The sequence below is a fragment of the Kogia breviceps genome, chromosome 10, assembly GCF_026419965.1.
Source record: "Kogia breviceps isolate mKogBre1 chromosome 10, mKogBre1 haplotype 1, whole genome shotgun sequence".
Taxonomy (NCBI): domain Eukaryota; kingdom Metazoa; phylum Chordata; class Mammalia; order Artiodactyla; family Physeteridae; genus Kogia; species Kogia breviceps.
In genome coordinates, this window is record NC_081319.1 from 72,904,822 (window position 1) to 72,925,203 (window position 20,382).

The window sequence follows — 20,382 nt, forward strand, 5'->3', positions numbered from 1 at the left end:
GGTTCCTTAAAAAACTAAAAATAGGGCTTCCCTGGTGGCACAGTGGTTGGGAGTCCGCCTGCCAATGCAGGGGACATGGGTTCGTGCCCCGGTCCGGGAAGATCCCACATGCCATGGAGCTGCTAGGCCCGTGAGCCATGGCCGCTGAGCCTGCGCATCCAGAGCCTGTGCTCTGCAACGGGAGAGGCCACAGCAGTGAGAGGCCTGCATACAGCAAAAAAAAAAAACTAACTAAAAATAGAATTACCATATGACCCAGCCATCCCACTACTGGGCATATACCCAGAGAAAACCATAATTCAAAAAGACATATGCAGGGCTTCCCTGGTGGCGCAGTGGTTGAGAGTCCACCTGCCGATGCAGGGGACGCGAGTTCATGCCCCGGTCCAGGAAGATCCCACGTGCCGCGGAGCGGCTGGGCCCGTGAGCCATTGCCGCTGAGCCTGCGTGTCCGGAGCCTGTGCTCCGCGGCGGGAGAGGCCACAACAGTGAGAGGCCCGTGTACCACAAAAAAAAAAAAAAAAAAAAAAAAAAGACATATGCACCCCAATGGTCACTGCTGCGCTACTTACAATAGCCAGGTCATGGAAGCAACCTAAATGCCCATCCACAGACAAATGGATAAAGAAGATGTGGTACATATATACAATATTACTCAGCCATAAAAAGGAATGAAATTGGGTCATTTGTAGAGACGTGGATGAATCTAGAGACTGTCATACAGAGTGAAGTTAAGTCAGAAAGAGAAAAACAAATATCGTATATTAATGCATATATGTGGAACCTAGAAGAATGGTACAGATGAACCAGTTTGCAGGGCAGAAATAGAAACACAGATGTAGAGAACAAACAAATCGACACCAAGGGGGGGAAGCAGCAGGGGATGGGGGTGGTGGTGTGATGAACTGGGAGATTGGGATTGACATATATAAACTAATATGTATAAAACTGATAACTAATAAGAACCTGCTGTATAAAAAAATAAAATAAAATTCAAAAAAACAAGAACAACAACAAAAAGATACATGTACCATACCCTTCTTCACTGCAGCACTATTTACAATAGCCAAGATATGGAAGCAACCTAAATTGTCCATCAACAGAGGAATGGATAAAGAAGATGTGATATATATACACACAATGGAATACTACTCAGCCATAAAAAAGAATGAAATAATGCCATTTGCAGCAACATGGATGGATGGACCTACAGATTATCATACTAAGTGAAGTAAGTCAGAAAGAGAAAGACAAATACCATATGCTATCACTTATATGTGGAATCTGAAAAATGATACAAATGAACTTATTTACAAAACAGAAACAGACTCACAGACATAGAAAACAAATTTATGGTTACCAAAGAGGAAAGATCGGGGGGGGGGGGGGGGGAGATAAAATAGGAATTTGGAATTAGCAGATACATACTACTATATATAAAACAGATAAACAAGGACCTACTATGTAGTACAGGGAACTATACTCGATATTTTATAATATAAAATTATATTTTATTATAAAATTATTTTATAATAACCTATATGGGAAACGAATCTGCAAAAGAATATATATCTGAAACATTTTGCTGAACACGTGAAACTAACACATTATAAATCAACTATACTTCAATGAAAAATAAATTGATTTAAAAAAGATTTAAAGAGAATATTTATTTTATACAGTCTTGATGTACCAAACGATTACTTCAAACAGCTGGATATTTTAAACAGTTATCTTCCCAATGCCCTCTTGGTGCTCTAAAAATCACCTCTCTCAAATAAAGAGACAAACAGGTCTCCTTTCTTAAGCGTGTAATTTTTATAAATTGCATCAGACCCACAGTGAGTGTCTTCCGGGGAGTTTCACCAAGACCAAAAAGAAGTTCTGATATAAAACTGCAGCAGGAGATCGGGGGGAAAGAGTGTGGAACTGCAGGGTCACAGAACTGACCCGCAAGCTGTCAGTCAAACACACAAGTCGGTGCCCCAGGGGTGAAAGGACCTTGGGAGGCCAGCCGACAGCAGGGCTGGTCCTATCTCCCCTGCAGGGGTCGCAAATGCAGCTCGCGCTCCAGCTGCTCGGCAGTCAGGGTACCCTGGATGGCCTCGCAGCCCGGGTTGAACACGGAGTACGCGCTCTTCTCCCCCTCCATCTTCTCCTCGGGGCCTCGTGTCCCCACATACATCCAATAGAAGAGGGACAGGACAAAATAGGCCAGGCCAAATTCCAGTTGCACAAACAGTCCCAGCAGGACCAACCAGAGGAGCACCTTCAAGAAGGTGATGTTGGTCAGGAGAGACTGGTCCTGCCGGGGCGGGGCCGGCGGAGGCTCGGCTGGATTCCCCGGTGGCTGTGATGCGCGGCCCCCGGGCCGAGCCACTCCCTAGGACACACACAAACAAACCAAAGTAAGAATAATGGGCAGTGGGGCCAGGAGGATGAAAACCGATCTGGAGAGACAGCTGTCCTTGCTCGGGAAAGGCTTCTGGCTCATCTGTTTCTATTTTCTTGCCCTGCTCTCTGAGACAACCATCTCCAAAGAGCTCCTATGCATTCTGCTCCAACAGAATCAAAACTGATCAGTGAGATGTGACCCGATGAAATCCTTACAGCGTTCAGAGGGATTCCCATCTGAGGCAGACATTTCCTCAGATTAATCTGTTGCTAATAGGAGCTAATTTGTGCCTGGTACAGAAACTCCCCTGTAATTGATAAGGCAGTGACCACATGCTTCCCACACAGAATCAATATATGTTTGCTGATTTGTCTAAAGGAGCTAAGATTTTGCTGAGTGACATAATTCTAAAATGAAGACTACACCAGAAACAGGAAACAAAAATCCCTTCCACACATTAAAAAGAAAGTCACTGTTATAGCCACAATCTTTCCACCCCCTGTGACCATCCTACATACCCCCAGGATCTCCTAACTGGACTCCCCACCTCCTAACTCTTCCCTCCCCAAACCATCCTATGTACAGCTGCTAAATGGACCTGCTAAAACACCCATCAACCCCCTGCTCACAAACCTTTGACAAAATTTAATTGCCTACGGGTTAAAATTTAAACTCCTTGGGCTGGAATCCAAGGCCTTGCATTCACTCAACAGACAGAAATGCCAGTACACAGGCCCCTGCACTGTGTGCTAATGGGAGACACAGGTATTTAAGGAGCTTTAGGGTGCTTGATCTCCAGTCCAGTATTTTCCAAACTTTTTTGGGTATGACCCACAATAAGAAATACATTTTGTACTGCATCCCCACACATATACATCAGGGGCAAAAAAGATCACAAATCAACAAATACCTTCCTTACATATGACGCTTTGATTTTCTATTCTATTTTTTTAAATTTAGTTTTAACAGAGGACTAGATCCTCTAAATTGATTTCACCACCCACTAATGAGTCATGACTTGCAGTTTGTAAAACAGTGGTCTAAAAATTTTCTGAACAACATGATCCAATATCTATTGCTCTATAAATGAACCCTCTACTCCAGTTCAACTGGTCTTACAACGCAAAGACATTGCCCCTTTGTGGCCAGGAATAGCCTCTGCTTCCTCTCCATTCCTCAGCAACCTGCTTCCTCCACGCAAGCATGACTGGTGAACTGTTTATGCCCCGACCTCCTGGGCCATCAAGGAGGGTGTCCCCTCTGCCACCCAGAGCTCTGACTGGCTGTTTCTCACTGAGCACCAAACTATTCGTCATTCAAGTGTCTCTCTTTTAATATAGGTCACATGTGTCCCTAGATTGTTGCATGAGGCCCCAAGCTACCATTTATTATCTTCTGGTGTATCCAGAGCCAAACACAGTACCCCACACATAAGTTCTCAATACACAGCAGACTTTTAGATCATTTATTCAATTATATCTCTTACTCTTCACGTGGCAATTTAAAAGGGGCCACAAATATTATTTGGTCTTGATTAAAAATACAGGTCATCTGATTTATGTTGCTTCAGAAATTCTACATTGTTAAACCCTTGATTTTTAGTATCAATATTGTAATTATTACCTTTTCCATTAGATTGGAAAGGTTCTTAACATATAATCAACAACCTCCCACACACAAACACACACATTTATTAAACAAATAAATGTCCCTTTCAGATTTAACCAGTGTGCACAATAGGGAAATCACTGAAGGTCTTAGCAGGGAACTAATACAATCTGATTAATATTTAAGACTATTCTGGCTGCCAGGCAGAAAATGGGCTGCAAGAGTAGAAGAAAGGAAATTGTTAGTAGCTCACGCAGGAGGCCCAGAAAGACAGGATCAGGCAGAGATTAGGGTGGTGACATGGAAGACGGAGAGAAATGATGGATACAGAATACATCTTAAATGTGTACGACTTGAAACTCACAGTAGACTGAATTTATTTTATTATTGAAGAGTATAACAAGAATAATGCTATGGCCACCATTTACTGAGTGCCTTCAAAATGCCTGATCTCCTGTAATCCAGCAAGCAAGTATTATTATTCTCAATTTACTGATAAGAAAACTCTGAGGTGTAAGCAGCTCCCCTAAAGTCACACGGCTGGTGACAGGCAGAGATGAGTTTGGTCTAGCATCCTAGGATGATCTCCCTCCAAAGCCCTTTTTACTTAATTAGGGTCTTTATGGGGGGTGGTAAGGGGAAGGGTTAGAGAGCTAGAAGGAGATGAGGTGGGGTAGGGGGTTAAATGAACTGGCAAAGGGAACAAACAAAGAGGGGGGATAAGGAAATTCCTCTGCCTCATTTGGCATGTTTTAGAACCAGTGTGCCTTCTGCTGTAAAAGCTGTGTGTGGAAGCGTTTGTGGTCACCACAGTACATATGGTGCAGCTTAGGGAAGGGAATTCCATTCCTTGAATACCAAGCTGCTTCCCACCTCAGGGCCTTTGCACTTGTGGTTCCCTCTGAGAGGAAAGCCCCTTCCCCTCACACCACCTGGCTGGCTCCCTCTTCTACAAACCTTAGTAAAAATGTCACCACATGGACCCTTGGCCTGTTCCAGGTTTCTGCAAAAGTGGCTCCTTCTTATGAAAATGGTGAGGTCACCTCCTCAGTAAGTCCTCCCTGCCCACCCAATTTAAAGTGGCACTCTGCATCCCTCACCCCCGATTCACACTATCACAGCACCCTGGGTCCCCACACACACACACCTTTTTGTAGCATTTATCATTCTGTTCTTTCAACTCAAAGGCAAGTTCTGTGAGAGCAGGGCTTTGTCTTTATCACACTGTCTCCTGGGATACAGGAAAGCAGCTGGAACATAGTGGGCACATGATAGGATTAAATTGAATCAATGAATGCTGATGGGGGAAAAGGAATAGTTAAAAGAGGACTCCTGGATTTGAGGGGGTGATGCAAAGGCTGTGCTTGGCCAGGTGACGCCAAAGAAGGAGAGTATTTGAGCAGTGGGCCAACCTGAGCCAAGGCTTGGAGGGGAGGAATCGCAGGATGACTGTGGGCAGTGGACCTTGGGGCTAGATGGTGCACTGGGGGCCTGGGAGGGAGATGGGGGTGGGGGGGGCGGCTTGGCAGGATTTTTTTAAAGTTACAGTCATTTCTGTCCTAATGTGGTAGACACTTGTCACAGAAAGAAATATTTTATTTTAGTGGACTGCTTTTCCCCAAGCTAAATTCAAGAGTGAGGGAAGGAGGAGGTGGATGCTTCCTTGTCAATGGCCAGCAAAAAGAAGCAATTAGAAACAGAAGGTTAAAGAAATCTCTGACAAGCCACTGTGTGCCACCTAAATTATTAGGTAGAGATAGATTATAAATTAGGGGAGAAAAAAAGCAGTTTAATGAGAATTTCACACCAGAACAAACCCAGGGATGGTAGCTGAGTCAATGAAAATGAGCTTCAAAGTTCCTTATGAAAAACAGAGTAATTAATAAGAAGCACTGGAGGTCCAGCATTTCCTCTCATCCCTTTGTCAGGCCATTAGCTTTTGGGTTTTTAATAATGAAAACTTTCTCCAAGTTCAGCTTCTCTGGATCCAACTCAATGATCTCATATTCCTTTGGAAATGAGACATACAGTCAAAACTCATTGTGTGGACTAGATACTATTTTGTAACTGGGAGAGGAAAAGAGGTAGAGGAAATGGATTCTAAAATCCTAACCAGGGACTTCCCTGGTGGCACAGTGGTTAAGAATCTGCCTGCCAATTCAGGGGACACGGGTTCGAGCCCTGGTCTGGGAAGATCCCACATACCATGGAGCAACTAAGCCCGTGTGTCAGAGCTGCTGAGCCTGTGCTCAAGAGCCCACAAGCCACAACTACTGAGCCCACGTGCCTAGAGCCGTGCTCCACAACAGGAGAAGCCACCACAAGGAGAAACCACGAAGAGTAGCCCCTGCTTGCCCCAACAGGGGATAGCCCATGCGCAGCAACAAAGACCCAACACAGCCAAAAATAAAATAAATAAAATAAAATAAATTTATTTAAAAATAAATAAATAAAATCCTAAGCAATTGTGCTCACTGAGTTCTAATCAACAATAAAGTCATCCTGAGACAAACTGCATGCAAGGAAATGGATTGTTTGAAACCTGCTGCACTCTCTTTCTGCAAGTCAGCTGGAACCCTGCGTGTCATGAAGAATAATATCTAATCCAAACTGAGTAACAGTAAGCTCTCCTTGATTACAAAAAAAAAAAAAAAATTCCTTAAAACCAGATGTGGTCCAATGATAGATGAACTGAAGTAATTTTAAGAGGAGTAAGGTACATTTTAATTTTCAAAAGGAATTTTTTGGCTGTTACTGCACTTGGGAGGGACAGAGGCCACGTCACAGATTGCCTCACAGCACAGACATCCCCCTGATGTTTTGTCCTGTATTCCCACATAGATGCTCCAATCTCACACTCAAGTCATCACCTGCCACCTTACTCATAGTGAAAACGAAGATACTGAGACATGAATAGGAAATTACCAAAGACTCACATGGTGAAAAGGAGATCATACTAATCTATATATTGTCTTCGCCTTGAACATTCATTGTTAAACTTGAATAGGGCTTGCTAGTTCAATAGTGACACAAAGGTACATGCCACCACGGGCAGTTACAGTTACCACACTTTTGCGAATTTTGTATTCAAATGCCATTTCTAAAGAGCAGGCTCTTTGGGCGACTGGCTGCATGTGGCCCAGGTGCGAAATCAAATGAAGCTTTAATTACTGCCACTTTTTATCAGAATCCAATTAGACCTTTTACCCTCCATTAGCAGAGGGCTGTGACTCAACACCGTTGTGGAGAGGGTTCCCAAAGCCACCGGGGGCACAACGATAACTCGCTGTGAATAACACAAGGGCAGAGGTCCTTCCTTCCAGGATCCCAGACCCTCGCTTCAAGCCTGGAGTCGGAGCTGCGTGGGTCGCGGACTGGAAGGAAATTGTGGAAGCCACTCATCAGGGCCCATGCGAGAGGCTGGAGACGCGAGGGGCCCGCCCCCTAGCTGGCGGGAGGCGCCAGCAGCCCCACCCCGCCCCCGAAGGCCCTGCTGGAAAGCTGTGGAGGGACCGTGGCTGGCAGGCCGGGCCGCTCCTTGATGCAGCAAGGTGGGGGGCTGGGGGGTTTGCCACCACGTGGTGGCGTGGCGGGGCGGGGCCTCGGCGGAGCTGCCCGAGAGGCCAAGTCGGAGGCTCAGAAGCCAGGTACCCAGGAATGAGGCCTCGTTCCTCTCACCTGAGCGAGGCTGGGCTGGGCCTGGCCACTCGCGGGCCTCAGTTTCCACACCAGGAACCGTTTTAGCCAGCCTGGGGCTGCCTTTGGAGTCGCAGCTGCTTCCGCCTTCTCTCCCGAGGTTTGTGCACGCTGCCTCGAAGTGCTGAGTTCGGCCGCCAGCCCGGCTCGCTTCCGGGCCTCCCGGAACTCAGCTAACCGCCTCTCCATAGCGCGCACCCTGTTTCCTGCGCTCCCGAGAACGCGCGCGCGCCCGCTCGCAGGGACACCTATCTCCGCTTTGCCTGGCGCAAGGCTGCAGTGCGCCTGCGTAGCGGCGGCTGTATGCTGCGCGTGCGCGTTGGGGGCCTGGGGTCCAGGCCGGGCGTTCGACGAGTTTGTGACGTTCGATGAGCTGAATGTACAGCTAGTTGTTCCCTCCAAGCGCGTGGACGCGGCGTTCACGTCGTCAAACTATGTGGTTAAGAATCTAGAGCATAGGGGCTTCCCTGGTGGCGCAGTGGTTAAGAATCCACCTACCAATGCAGGGGACACGGGTTCGAGCCCTGGTCCAGGAAGATCCCACGTGCCACGGAGCAACTCAGCCCGTGCCACAACTACTGAGCCTGCGCCCTATTGCCCGCGAGCCACAACTACTGAAGCCCACGTGCCTAGAGCCCGTGCTCTGCAACAAGAGAAGCCACCCCAATGAGAAGCCCACTCACTGCAACAAAGACCCAATGCAGCCAAAAAAAAAAAAAAATCTAGAGCATAAAGGCTGCCATACTGTTCCTCTCTCTTGCCCCGGGCTAAGCTCTGTTGTGCTCCATCTCACTTCAGGGATCTGCTCCCTAACAGGTGGAGTATCCTCTAGCAGTTGAGCAGATTGAGATTGCCAAAGTGGACCTGGGGCACTGAAGAAGGCCCGTGGTCTGTGGGATGTTCTGGTGTCAGAAGGAAGGCAGGATACAGCCTACCCTTTTCCTTTTAGCCGGTTTGCCAATCTTAGCACTTTGGAGGGTGGCTTTCTCACTGATTATAAGGCAGGCAGTCTGTGCAGACCTCTCATTGGTCTGCCGCGCTGGAAACTACCTGTTGATGTGTCTAGATAGGCCAGAAACTTAAAACAAATCTTTTATTGGGGTGCAACTTAAAATACACAAATGTGTATCGGCTCAGTAGATCTGTATTAGGTGTACACCTATATAACTATTACCCAGATAAAGAACATTTCTAGTACACTGAGGACTCCCTTGTGTCCTTTCCCAATCACTACTCACCCAAAAGGTCACAGTTCGGGTCAGGAACTGTTAGATTTTTAAAGCTCTAAGCATCTAGCTAAGTGCCACTCACTTAATTGAGGCTCAAATATTTCTTCGATCTTGCTGAGTGTGAGTCAAGAAATCAGATGACCTAGAATGGAGTCTTTCATTCACTTAGCAAATATTTATTGAGAGCCCTTTACGTGTCAAGTATCATACCAGGGATGCTGGGGTGAAGGAAACAAACCTTTGTTTTCGTAGCGCTTAGCATTCTAAATGGGAAGATTAATGCATAATTACATATTTATATTTAATGTAATGTCAGGTACTGATTAGTGCTGTGAAGAAAAGTAAAGTAAGGAATAAGGATGTTGGGGTTGTTTTGAGCCAATGACCAGGGAAGGCTTCTCTGAGGAGCTGTCATTTGAGCAGAGACCTAAATGAAATGAGTGGTGGAGGCATGTAGATATCTGGAGAAGAGTGTTTCAATCACAGGAAACAGCAAGTGCAAAGATCCCGAGACCTCAAGTACTATGCTTGACCTGCTCACAGAACATCAAGGGTCAGTTTGGCCTTACACGCCATGGTGGAGACTATACTACTATTCTGAGTGTGATGGTAAGCGACTGGAGGATTTTGAATAGATGATATGATCTCATGTATTTTTAAAGGATCACACTGGCTGCTGGAGGTGGGACCCTGGAAGAGGGCAAGTATAGAAGGAGGGAAACAAGTTAGGAGCAAGTACGAGAGTACTTGGTATACGAGAGTCTGGGAAGTTGGAGCTAGAGTGGGAAGTGATGCAGGTGGTGAAAATTGGTCAGATTCTGAATATATTTTTGAATATCTGAGCCAACATAATGTACAGCTGGATGGGATGTGGAGTGTGAGAAAAAGGAATCAAGGATGATGGATTTCCGCCAGCCCCCCTCCCCACCAGTCCACACACCTGAGCAACCAAGTGAAGGATGCCAAGGCCCTCTACTGAGATGGAGGAAGAGTAGGAAGAGAGGATTATTCGATAAACTTGGTGAGTTTTGTTTTGGACATGCCAAGAGTTTGAGATGCCTATTGGACAAACAGCGTAGGAAATTGGATAGTGAAAACTTGAGTTCAGGGAAAAGTGAGTACTGAAGCTACATATTGGGAGTCATCAGCCTGTGTGTGATATTTAAAGCCATGAGATCAACTAAGGAGTGAGTGTGGATAAAAAGAGGATATATGAGGATTGGGCCCTGAATAATTAGAGATGGTCTGTGAGACAGAAAAGAAATGGGAGTGTTATACCACAATGACCCGTCACTGAGAAGCCACAAAAAATTTCTATTTTTTTTTTTTTTTGTGGTACGCGGGCCTCTCACTGTTGTGGCCTCTCCCGTTGCGGAGCACAGGCTCCGGACACGCAGGCTCAGCGGCCATGGCTCACGGGCCCAGCGGCTCTGTGGCATGTGGGCTTTTCCCGGACCGCGGCACGAACCCGCGTCCCCTTCATCGGCAGGCGGACTCTCAACCACTGCGCCACCAGGGAAGCCCCAACACAAAAAATTTCTTGCCCATCATGGCGTCCAGAGTAGATCTGCTTCTCTGGAGGGACTGGTGACTCTTTTATCGATTGTCTTTCCCACTTGATAATCACACTGAGACCTTAGAGCTGTATTTATTATCTACTCCTAGTAGGCGTTTAGACTTAAGGCATACAATTTGTGGGCTATTGCAATCAGGGTCTCTGGCAGGAAATATGGCACCTTCAAAAAGGTTAAGTAAGGAGAGCTTCGTGTTACAAAGATGTGGAGAAATTAAGGGAACCAGCAATGAAGTTCACAGGAAGTGTTACCAGCCTCTGGGCCTCAAGCAGAAGAGGAGAGAGTGGTCATCAGAACTCAGTGAGACCTGTAGCTATAGGAGAAGCCCAAGACGAAGGAGCCCTTAAACAGGTAGAGAAAGGTGGGAAGAGGATAAGAGGAGCAAACAGAGAATGTCCAGCCAAGTGCTAGTGACATTTCTAGCTCCATCTTGTTTCAGTAACCTTATTTTCCCTTTGCTTTGTTTTCTGATGATAAATTTATTTTGTCTCAGTGCTTTGTAAACCTCTTTAAATTCTTTTTGGAAGAGGCTGAAAGAATGGGGAAAAGAAAAGATGAAAGAGATGATCATGAAGAACACCTCATGCCAAACTAACTCCTTTTCCTTCTTGGATAAGATTATGAGACTAGTAAGTAAGAAGGGCCCCAAAGTGTACTTAATGTGTGAATTTAAGTTTTATTATGAAATACTTTGTGTATACCAAATTTCATATATATAAATTGGACACCTAATAAACATATATATAATGTGTATACATGTATATCATATTTATAAATTATAAGTAATAAACTATCCACATGCCCTCCTAGTATCCATGCCATGGAGAGTATACTTCCCCATTCTTTGACTTTGAACTCAGCCATGCAAGTTGATTTTGCCAAATGGGTGATGGCAGGTATTATACAAGTATGGGGGCTTGAAGTGTGTTTGTCCTGTTGAGTTCACCCTCTTAATACTCTGCCCTGCCATGAGATGAACTTGCAACAACTAGCCAGCTGGTCCAAGAATAATGAGAGTTTTGTGGATATGGTCACCCAGCTGATTCACTGATCAGTTGAGCCCAGCCCAAAATAGTTGCCCCTGGCTTACCCAAGATGTATGAAAAATAAATGTTTATTTTATATCACAGAAATTTTGTGCGGTTTATTACACAGAAAAAGCTACTTTAAAAAAAAAGAAAAGAAAAGAACATTCCTCTGTGTGCCTGTGGTCCATTCCTGACTCCTACCCACCTCTTTAATCTATTAATGTAGTAAGTTACATTACTCGACTTTCTGTTAAATCATCCCACATTCCCGGAATAAACAAAACTGAGCCACTTTATGAAATATAAAATTCAAAGCTAGATCTAGTTTGGTAATCTTTAAGGAATTTTGTATCTATATGCATTAATGACATTTTCCTATAATTTTTTTTCATGCACTATTCTTGAAAGGTTTTGACTTTAGGATTATGCTAGCTTTCTGAAATAAGCTGAAGTCTCCATCTCCCTCCCACCCGCCTTTTTCTAGAACAGTTGGAATAAAATAGGAATTAAATGGTTCTTGAATGTTTGATAAGACTTAGTAGTAAAACCATCTAGACCTGATGTTTTCTTAGATCAGCTAAATAAATGTAAGCTACAGTTAAGTGACTTCATAGCTGGTCAATACAGCCTTACCCAAAAAGAGTTAAGTGGATCAACATCAGTCTGTCCTGTCTGATGTTTTTAGGAGTGGCATGGATGAAAATATAAAAGACAATTTATCATGTTTTCAGGTAACAAAAATTTTACAGAGAAATCTACAATTATATCTTTCAGGTAAAAAAAAATATAACGAATTTGATTCAATTTGTCATGATTAAAGTGTTGTGTACATGCTCAGAGGGAACACTACTTCCTAGATTTGCATTTATGTTTTTATATCTTTGTTTTTATTTCCTAATTGTTGGCTTGAGAGCAGTTTGTTTCAATACGACTTGGAGCTTTTCCCTGACCCCAGACTGGGGAGGAGGGGAGTATATGGTGGATGCTTCAGCTGCTCTAGTCAGTCCCATTGTCAAAGTGAGAGAGGACACCCATACTCATGCTTTCTTTGGTCCTGTCCCTGCAGGCACCACAAGTCAAGTTCTGAGCACTGTGCTTTCTATGACAAGCCATAAGAATGTCCAAAGGAGAGTGGCCTGGATAATGATGTTTCTAGAAAAGGGTTTCTTGGCCTTGGTATTTTAGACATTTGGGGCCAGATAATTCTTTGTCTTGGGGGCTGTCCTGTATCTTGTAGGATTCTTAGCAACATCCCTGACCCCAAGCCATACTTGCCAGTAGCGCTCCCTGGTAGTTATAACAGCCAGAAATGTCCCCAGACAGTGCCAGATGTCCCCTCGCAGGCAAATTTGCCCCTGGTTGAGAATGACTGGTCTAAAGACCATATTTTAGTAAGAGTAATAAAGGCAGTGGATGATTTGGGCTGGAGAAGAAGAGTCATAGTGAAAACATACCAGTTAGTTTTAGAAGCTGTTAAAAGGGCTATTATGAATGGAGGAGCAGAATCATTTTGTGTGGCTCCAAAAGGCAGAACTAAAGCCAACAGTTGGAAATTACAAGGTGACTAATGTGGAATCTTTAAAAAAAGGGGGGGTGGATTTTTCAGCAACTCAGTTATTCCAGAAATAGCAAGTTGCTGGAATAATTTCAGTGCAGTGAGTTCCCTGACACTAGCAGTATTCAAGCAGAGGCTGACAATCACTTGTCAGGAATGTTGTAAAGGGGATTCTGGACTGAAGAGGGATTTGCTTAACGTAGATGATTACCAAGTCTCTTCCAACTGGAGAACTTTATGTTCTACTCCAAGTAGAGCAAACTGGGATGAGAAGATGGAAGACTTTGGGGCATCAGTCTAGAATGTGTCGCATAAGGTGTTGGTGCCCCTGCCCAGATCCCCTCAGATCTCACTATCGCTGTACTTGCTGATGGCTTGTTTCTAAAAGCCCCTGGGTGCTTTCTCTGACTGCAGGAGTGTGTTTAAATAGTACATGAGGCATACTAGCAGTGGTGGGGGATTATTCCCCCTAACCCTCAAACAGCCTTCAACCAATTTTGGATGGGAGTTGGTGGATACATACCCCAGCTCCCTCACTCCTCATCGGGATGACTCTGAGGTACATTCCACAGAATCTCCCAGGGGTCTTCAGAAGGAGTGAACCTCAGTTGCCCACAGCAATACCTGCTCATTAAAGCATCCTATATTACCTTTCTTCCCTTTCCTGTCTCACTTCCCTGCTCCACTATCAGTGCTCCCTGGAATCACTTCCCCAGTAAGCCTCTTCCATTCAAATTGTTATGTCAGTATCTTCTTCCAAGAGACTCTAATGTCAGACCTAGGTAAGACCTTAGGAAGGTCTATGGACTTGGTTGCATAAAGAGAAGTAAATGAGAGGGTTGGTTCATATTTCACATTTAAGAGACCTCCCCAGTCTTGAAGCTTGAAGCAAGCACAATGGCTTTGGAGTGGTACAGTCCAAGGAGAATGATATTTGAAGATGGGAATAAAGAGGTTAAGAAAAGAGAAAGGAAGGGGAGGAGAGGCTACGGTACTTCAACTGAAGCAGCCTGATCAGGACAGCTCCTGGGGATGCTATTTGGCCCACACTTTATGCTGAGCTCTGTAGAGGACAGAATCAGAAAAACCAATCCAGTCATTCTATGATTCTGTCCTCCAAGGACTTTAGAGACCATTCAGTCGGTAAATGTTGATTGAACACCTGCTATAAGCCAGGCCCTGTGCCAGGCTTTGAGGATGCAGAGAGGAATAAAATACAGTCCCAGCCCTTAGGAATTTAAGGCTTAGTTGGGGAGGCAGACTCCCTAACAGACAATTATACATGGAGGTCTGAGGGAGCAGAGGAGGGTCACTAACTCAGACTGGGGAGTAGTACGACTTCTTCGGATTTGAATATGGGGAAACCGAGGCCAGTAGAGGAAAGCTGATGAGGTTATGTAATTCCTGTGCATTGCTGTAGACAACGAATATTTCTGGTGATAGTTCATTCCTTTATAGCACTGTCTTTTGCATTTGCTCTGGAAAGTATCCCCACATGACCCCCTTGCCCCCACCCATTCTTGGCTTGATGGTCACAGCTTGCTTTGGCCTGACAACTACTGCTGGTTTGAGTTTTGCCTTTTTGTGCCCCCTACCCCCCACCCAACTACAGGGATCTTGTGGTCCAAAAGAGCCCAGCAGTCTCTGCTGTTTTTTTAGTCCGTCCTGCCTGATCCCATTATCTGAAGCTTCCTCATTACCCTCCTCTGCATCTCCTTAACTCCATTTAGCTTCCAAAATCTCAGGTTGTAACAGTTTCCCACCCACCTGATGTGCCTTACATTGTTCCGTTTTGAGTTCTATTGTGTTAGAACTGATGCTCAGAGAAATGCCTCCTATGACTTGCAGGACAGATGATCAGACAAAGCCCACAGAATTACAGAAAAGATAATCTGTATGTAAATCCCATCCCCAAACTCTCCTTAATATTTTCAGAAAGTATTTGGAGAAGAATCTCTTTGCAAGTTGAGAATGGACGTAAAGAAAGCAATAGGCGCTGTGTTTCAGATGAGCTTGCTCCTGCGTGGTTATGTATGGGAGTAAAGTTGGAAGGAAGGCAAGCTTTCGCCCTTTAAAGTCCTTTGAAGAAATGGACTGTTTGGTTAAAGTATGCACATGCACCCAGAGTGGTATATCTCCTGACTCTTGACAGCGGCTCAGCCTCTTCGCTGGAAACTCCTGCTTCAGCCCTTGTATTTTCTCTCCAGCCATTGACCTAGAGTGCCTGAACACCAAAGTTTAGGGCCCAAATGGACCCATCTTTCATCCTAACAGCATTAGCTGCTGCTGAGGCTCGGAGGTAAAGCTGGCCTCTTCTGCATGACTTAGAAGCAGGAACACGGCCAGGGCCCCTGACTCTGCTTGGCTGTCACCCGCTCAGCTGTTAGTCATTTCAATGCTCTGCACACTGGGGAGCCATTATTGCTTCTGTAGTTAGTGAACGTGATGGAGGGGAAGTGAGGCTATTCCTACCCAATATCCAGCCTCCTTCCAACTTGTGTGTTGCTTTTCTAGACTTGTATCCTATGGAAAAGAGATTTTCTATCTTAGTTCTTTCTTCAAAAAAATTTTTTTAACATTGAGGACCAGTTGAGTAATTATCAACAATGAATACTTGTTGGGTTCCATAATAGTTTACCTTTGCAGAATGACTAATGTGTGCCAGGCGCTATGCTACACCCTGAAAATCATTATGTACTTTAATTTTCTCAACAACCCTTCAGGAAGGCATTTGGACAGAGATTAAGTAATTCAATGTTACACAGCAAGCCACTAGCAGGACCAGGATTTGAACCTGAGTCTGACTCCAGAGCCCAGGAATCCACTTATTCTGCTTCCTCCTCTGTGCAGACCACTTTCAAGGTTCTATGAATACAAATAGGGGTAAACCAGTCAGAATGGCCATCATCAAAAACTCTACAAACAATAAATGCTGGAGAGGGTGTGGAGAAAAGGGAACCCTCCTGCCCTGTTGGTGGGAATGTAAATTGATACAGCCACTATGGAGAACAGTACGGAGGTTCCTTAAAAAACTAAAAATACAACTACCATATGACCCAGCAATCCCACTACTGGGCATATACCCAGAGAAAACCACAATTCAAAAAGACATGTACCACAATGTTCATTGCAACTCTATTTACAATAGCCAGGTCGTAGAAGTAACCTAAATGTCCATCGACAGATGAATGGATAAAGAAGATGTGGCACATATATACAATGGAATATTACTCAGCCACAAAAAGAAACGAAATTGGGCTTCCCTGGTGGTGCAGTGGTTGAGAGTCCGCCTGCCGATTCAGGGGACGCAGGTTTGTGCCCCAGTCCGGGAAGATCCCACGTGTCGCGGAGCAGCTGGGCCCGTGCGCCATGGCCGCTGAGCCTGCGCGTCCTGAGCCTGTGCTCCGCAATGGGAGAGGCCGCAACAGTGAGAGGTCTGCGTACCGTAAAAAAAAAAAAGAAAAAGAAACGAAATTGAGTTATTTGTAGTGGGGTGGATGGACCTAGAGACTGTCATACAGAGTGAAGTAAGTCAGAAAGAGAAAAACAAATACCGTATGCTAACACATATATATGGAATCTAAAAAAAAAAAAAAAGAAATGGTTCTGATGAACCTAGGGGCAGTACAGGAATAAAGACGCAGACGTAGAGAATGGACTTGAGGACATGGGGAGAGGGAAGGGCAAGCTGGGACGAAGTGAGAGAGCGGCATGGACTTATATATACTGCCAAATGTAAAATAGATAGCTAGTGGGAAGCAGCTGCCTAGCACAGGGAGGTCAGCTCGGTGCTTTGTGACCACCTAGAGGGGTGGGATAGGGAGGGTGGGAGGGAGACGCAAGAGGGAGGGGATATGGGGATATATGTATATGTATGGCTGATTTACTTTGTTATACAGCAGAAACTAACACAACAATGTAAAGTAATTATACTCCAATAAAGATGTTAAAAAAAAAAAACTTAGCACATTGCCTGCAAAAAAACAAACAAACAAACAAAACAAAAAGCAGGTGTAAGTTGCGATCCCTAGTCTCCAAAAATGCTTACAAACTCATAGGGAAGATGAAACAAGAATGTGAAATGCTAAGTAATGCCAGACATTATCTGCTAAGTGTCCTATCAGTGGAACAGACAGTCAGGAACTCACCAGGTAGAGGAAAAGACCAGAGAGGACAGGAGTGTTCTAAAAGGCTCCATGGAGGAGCATGGCATTTGATCGGCCTTGAAAGGTGGAAAGGACTTACGTAAGCTGAGAAGAGGAAATCAACCAAACTATAGCGCACTTCAAACACATGGGTTGAAGTCCCATCTCTGACATCTGTGCAATCATAGGAAAGTCCCTCATTTTCTTTATTGCTCCAGAAGGCTAAGGGAAGGGGTTTGGAGTCAGGGAGAAAGCAGAAGTTTGGAACCAGAAGAGGCTTCAGAGAAGTAGGGAAGGGGTAGGTAGTGATTTGAGGGGGAAAGGATGTTGACAAAGATCCCTCTTGACTTTAGTGGTGGTTCCATTAGTAATTACTATGATAATCCATTGAGCTGTAGAAGTAAAACAAACAAAACCCCCTAGCTCCTAATTTTTATTTTGCCTTGGGCAAGGCACTTGTCCCTCTGCTTCATCACCTGTAAATAGGGATAATATCTCACAGGCAGATATCAAGATGAGGTGAATTGATAGGAAGTGCTCACCAGTACCTGGCTTATTGTAGACCCTTAGTCAACACGGGCAACTAAGAATATGAAACCAACATGGTCCATAGTCGGTGGGTAACCAAAGACCTGGGAAGAAACAGAGGAAGGAAAGAAGATCTTCCTAACCCAGGCAAATTGGAATGCATGTGGAGAATTGATACCTTGGTAGGTTCTTAGACTAAGGAAGATAATATTCATCTGAGATGGTTGAATTGAAATTGTTTCCATATCCAAAAGCTGACATACAAGTTTTGCTCCTGCCTTCTTCCTGATTCCTGTCACTGTCCAGAGCTTGTCTGAACCAAAATAAATCTCTTTCTCCCATTACCTTGATAGGCTTGTGTTAAATTTACTCAGCCATTGACCTCAATTTGAGGTTGCTTTGAGGTGGTATCGACAAGCCTATCAATCAGCCAGCCTCCCACAGTCTGTTTGTAGGAGCCATTGGGGATTCCTGTCTGCCTCACAAGAAATCCAGCTGTTAGGAACAATGGACTGAGCCCCTCTGTGAATCTGGGCTCTCCGTTAGGAAGTTAATAATAAGGGAAACCATATAGTACTTATGTTTAGCTTTCAGTCTACTTTCTCACCAGCAGCTGCTAAATACAGAGAGAGATTCCATGGTAAGGAATTCTCTGATTGGGATTTTCACCATGTCACCACACCATCTTCTTTTCCCAAACAAAATCCACTCCCAAGCCCCAGCACATTACTTCCCACTACACATTCAAACCCTACTCTTTGCTGTGCTAAACTACAACTTTCCAAACATCCCATATTGTTTCCTGCCTCTGTAACTTTGCTCACACTTTTTTTTTAAATCTGGGGTATCCTTTCCTCCCTTCCTCACCTACCTAAGTGCCACTCATCTTACATACTTCCCTTAAATATCTCCTTCACTAGGAAGCCTGTTAGGCTTTGCCTCCCAGGTAGGGTTTGGTTCCCTCAGGTATGCTCTTGCAGCACCCAGTGCATCCCTTATAGCAACCCTTATCACCTGTATTACAGTGGCTGGTTTACTGGTTGGTAGGATGTAGTTTCAGATTTTTGAATAATGACCAATAATAATAGTGGCTTGAACAAGATAGAAGTTTGTGTTTTCCTTTTAGGCATCACTTGAGAGTGCCATTGGGCAATGACCCAGGCCCCTTCTGTCTTGTTGCTCTGCATCCCTAGGGTGTTGACCAGCGTAGTGCAAGTTGGCTCACAAACACACTAGAATTCCAGCCTGCCTTATTCCAAAGCCAGCCTCTTAAACACCAGGTCATACTGCCTCTATTAGTGGAGCTGAGCTCATTGTTGATTGGGGAGGAAGATATGAAAAAGTTAGAAAAGATCAAGGTATATTGGGAGATACTTTGAGTGCCTGGTGGGGATTGATGGGAGTTGATACCTTTTTAAAAATATTTGTTTATTTTATTTATTTAAATTTGGCTGCATCGGGTCTTAGTTGCAGCACGTGGCATCTTCTTTGAGTCATGAGGGATTTTTGTTGTTGTTGTAGTGTGTGGGCTCTTCGTTGCCACGCTTTGGCTTCTCTCTAGTTGTGGCATGTAGGATTTCTCTCTAGTTGTGGCACATGGGCTCCAGGGTGCATGGGCTCTGTAGTTTGTGGCACGCAGGCTCTCTCGTTGAGTGTGGGGGCTCAGTAGTTGTGGTGTGCGGGCTTAGTTGCCCTGTGGCATGTGGGATCTTAGTTCCCCGACCAAGGATTTAACCCGCATTCACTGCATTGGAAGGTGGATTCTTTACCACTGGACCAACAGGGAAGTTCCAGGAGTTGATATCTTGAAGGTTGGGTCTTACGGTGCAAGACTTGAATGTCAAAAATACATTTGATGACTGTTGTCAGATAGTGTCATTTCTCAGGCACATAGTCCACGACCACAGCATCTGAAATGGGAATCAGCTCTAAGTGCCTCTTACGACTCTTCTAAACCTTTCTTACATCATTTTGAAGAGACACAGGTCAGATCTTTGCAAAGGTAAATGCAGTAGAGATGCTAATACTCAGTGAATCACTTCTAAAGCAGGAGCCCACAACCTGAGCCATCCACCTTCAGAGCTGTTTCCAAAGCTGACTGATCATCAGAATCACCTTAGCAGGGCTTCCCTGGTGGCACAGTGGTTGAGAATCTGCCTGCCAGTGTAGGGGACACAGATTCGTTCCCTTGTCTGGGAAGATCCCACATGCTGCTGAGCAACTAAGCCCATGTGCCACAACTACTGAGCCAGTGCTCTAGAGCCCGTAAGCCACAACTACTGAGCCTGCGTGCCACAACTACTGAGCCTGCATGCCGCAACTACTGAAGCCCGCGTGCCTAGAGCCCATGCTCCACAACGAGAGAAGCCACCGCAATGAGAAGCCCGCGCACTGCAACGAAAAGTAGCCCCCACTCGCCGCAGCTAGAGAAAGCCCGCACGCAGCAATGAAGACCCAACACAGCCATAAATAAATAAATAGATAAATAAAATAATAAATTTATTTTTTTAAAAAAAAGAATCACCTTGCCACTTTAATTGAAAAGAAACAGGATCCTGAGCCCCTCCATGGCCCTTGACTCTCCAAGGTGGGCTCAGGAATCTCTGTATTCTCCCAGTTATTCT

The 20,382-nt window shown here is 44.9% G+C and overlaps 1 protein-coding gene across 1 annotated transcript; it reads right to left on the bottom strand.

Moving 5' to 3' along the window:
* Positions 1–1,596: 1,596 nt before the first annotated feature.
* On the bottom strand, positions 1,597–7,974 carry SAYSD1 (SAYSVFN motif domain containing 1). Its single transcript, XM_059077221.2, has 2 exons — positions 7,682–7,974; positions 1,597–2,383 (listed from the first exon to the last, which is right to left on the bottom strand). Exons 1-2 carry the CDS (start codon positions 7,886–7,888, stop codon positions 2,033–2,035), a joined length of 558 nt encoding a protein of 185 aa, XP_058933204.1. The 5' UTR covers positions 7,889–7,974; the 3' UTR covers positions 1,597–2,032.
* Positions 7,975–20,382: the final 12,408 nt, after the last annotated feature.

Coding starts and splice junctions, on each gene's coding strand:
- SAYSD1 (XM_059077221.2), bottom strand. CDS start 7,888: ATGGAGAGGCGGTTAGCTGAGTTCCGGGAGGCCCGGAAGCGAGCCGGG. Junction 2,384..7,681: donor CCCAGCCCAGCCTCGCTCAG/GTGAGAGGAACG, acceptor TGTGTGTCCTAG/GGAGTGGCTCGGCCCGGGGG.